This window comes from Rissa tridactyla, unplaced genomic scaffold, assembly GCF_028500815.1.
Source record: "Rissa tridactyla isolate bRisTri1 unplaced genomic scaffold, bRisTri1.patW.cur.20221130 scaffold_29, whole genome shotgun sequence".
Classification (NCBI taxonomy): domain Eukaryota; kingdom Metazoa; phylum Chordata; class Aves; order Charadriiformes; family Laridae; genus Rissa; species Rissa tridactyla.
The window spans coordinates 4,589,539-4,591,095 of NW_026529507.1; the positions used below are offsets into that span (position 1 = coordinate 4,589,539).

General features: G+C 50.8%; 1 protein-coding gene across 1 annotated transcript; it reads left to right on the forward strand.

The window, feature by feature from the left end:
* Positions 1-394: 394 nt before the first annotated feature.
* LOC128903366 (olfactory receptor 14C36-like) lies at positions 395-1,057 on the forward strand (the record flags this gene model as incomplete). Its single annotated transcript, XM_054187384.1, has 1 exon — positions 395-1,057. A coding segment is annotated over one exon (663 nt), but the record flags the coding sequence as incomplete, so codon positions are not given.
* Between the last annotated feature and the right edge of the window lie 500 nt (positions 1,058-1,557).

Below are 1,557 nucleotides of genomic sequence, written 5' to 3' on the forward strand. Positions count from 1 at the left end.
CAGCTCTCTGGTGGACTATCAGCCAGCACCAACCAGAGTGTACAAAAAGGACCTGCAAAAGGTCTTCCTGAAAGGCGAGAGCCAGTTTGGTGGGTTTCTAAGACCAATTGAATACTTTAGTTTGAGAGAAATCTTCCCCAACTTCTCACTGCTTTTCTTTCCATTAACAGGTCTCCAAGCCCAGGGGAAGAAAATGTCGAATGACAGCTCCATCACCCAGTTCCTTCTCCTGGCATTCGCAGACACGCGGGAGCTGCAGCTCTTCCAGTTCTGGACCTTCCTGGGCATCTACCTGGCTGCCCTCCTGGCCAATGGCCTCATCATCACCACCATCGCCTGTGACCACCGCCTCCACACCCCCATTTACTTCTTCCTCCTCAACCTCTCCCTCCTCGACCTGGGCTCCATCTCCACCACTCTTCCCAAATCCATGGCCAATTCCCTCTGGGACACCAGGGACATCTCCTATGCAGGATGTGCTGCTCAGCTTTTCTTTTATATCTTCTTTCTCACAGCAGAGTTCTGTCTTCTCACCATTATGGCCTATGACCGCTACGTTGCCATCTGCAAACCCCTGCACTACGGGACCCTCCTGGGCAGCAGAGCTTGTGTCCACATGGCAGCAGCTGCCTGGGGCAGTGGGTTTCTCTATGCTCTCCTGCACACGGCCAATACATTTTCCCTGCCCCTCTGCCAGGGCAATGCCCTGGACCAGTTCTTCTGTGAAATCCCCCAGATCCTCAAGCTCTCCTGCTCACACTCCTACCTCAGGGAAGCTGGGCTTCTTGTGGTCAGTGCCTGTTTAGGCTTTGGTTGTTTTGTGTTCATCGTGCTGTCCTATGTGCAGATCTTCAGGGCCGTGCTGAGGATCCCCTCTGAGCAGGGACGGCACAAAGCCTTCTCCACGTGCCTCCCTCACCTGGCCGTGGTCTCCCTGTTTCTCAGCACCGCCATGTTTGCCTACCTGAAGCCCCCCTCCATCTCCTCCCCAGTTCTCGACCTGGTGGTGGCTGTGCTGTACTCAGTGTTGCCTCCAGCACTGAACCCCCTCATCTACAGCATGAGGAACCAGGAGCTCAAGGAGGCCATTAGGTATCTGATTTCATGGATTTTTTTCAAGAGGGAGAAATGTTCCACCTCTCTCCACAAATGACTCCCGCACTATTTGATTCCATCTGCTTTTTTGTGTGTTTTGTTATTGGCTTTGTGTTTTTAATGATTACATTTCTCATCATTGCTCTTGATATTGTCATTTATGGGCTCCTACACAAAGGTTTCACTTGTGTCACTACACCTGAGACATTTACGTCTTAGTTTCACCTGGTTCCCTTCTAAAAATGTATTTCACAGTGGCTCAGAGCTGGCCTCTTTCACAGAGTCTCTGTTAACAAAGCAAGATCTCCCTGGTGCAGTGCTTTAATGCTGGGGTCTTTCTCCAAACATGCCTGAGGAAATTCACCCCTGAAGGTCTTCTTCCTCCTCCATGTGTCCAGGAATAAAAAGCTGACTGTCCGTTTGTAACATTGTAGAGATATTGGACTGGATTTAGGAGTCACC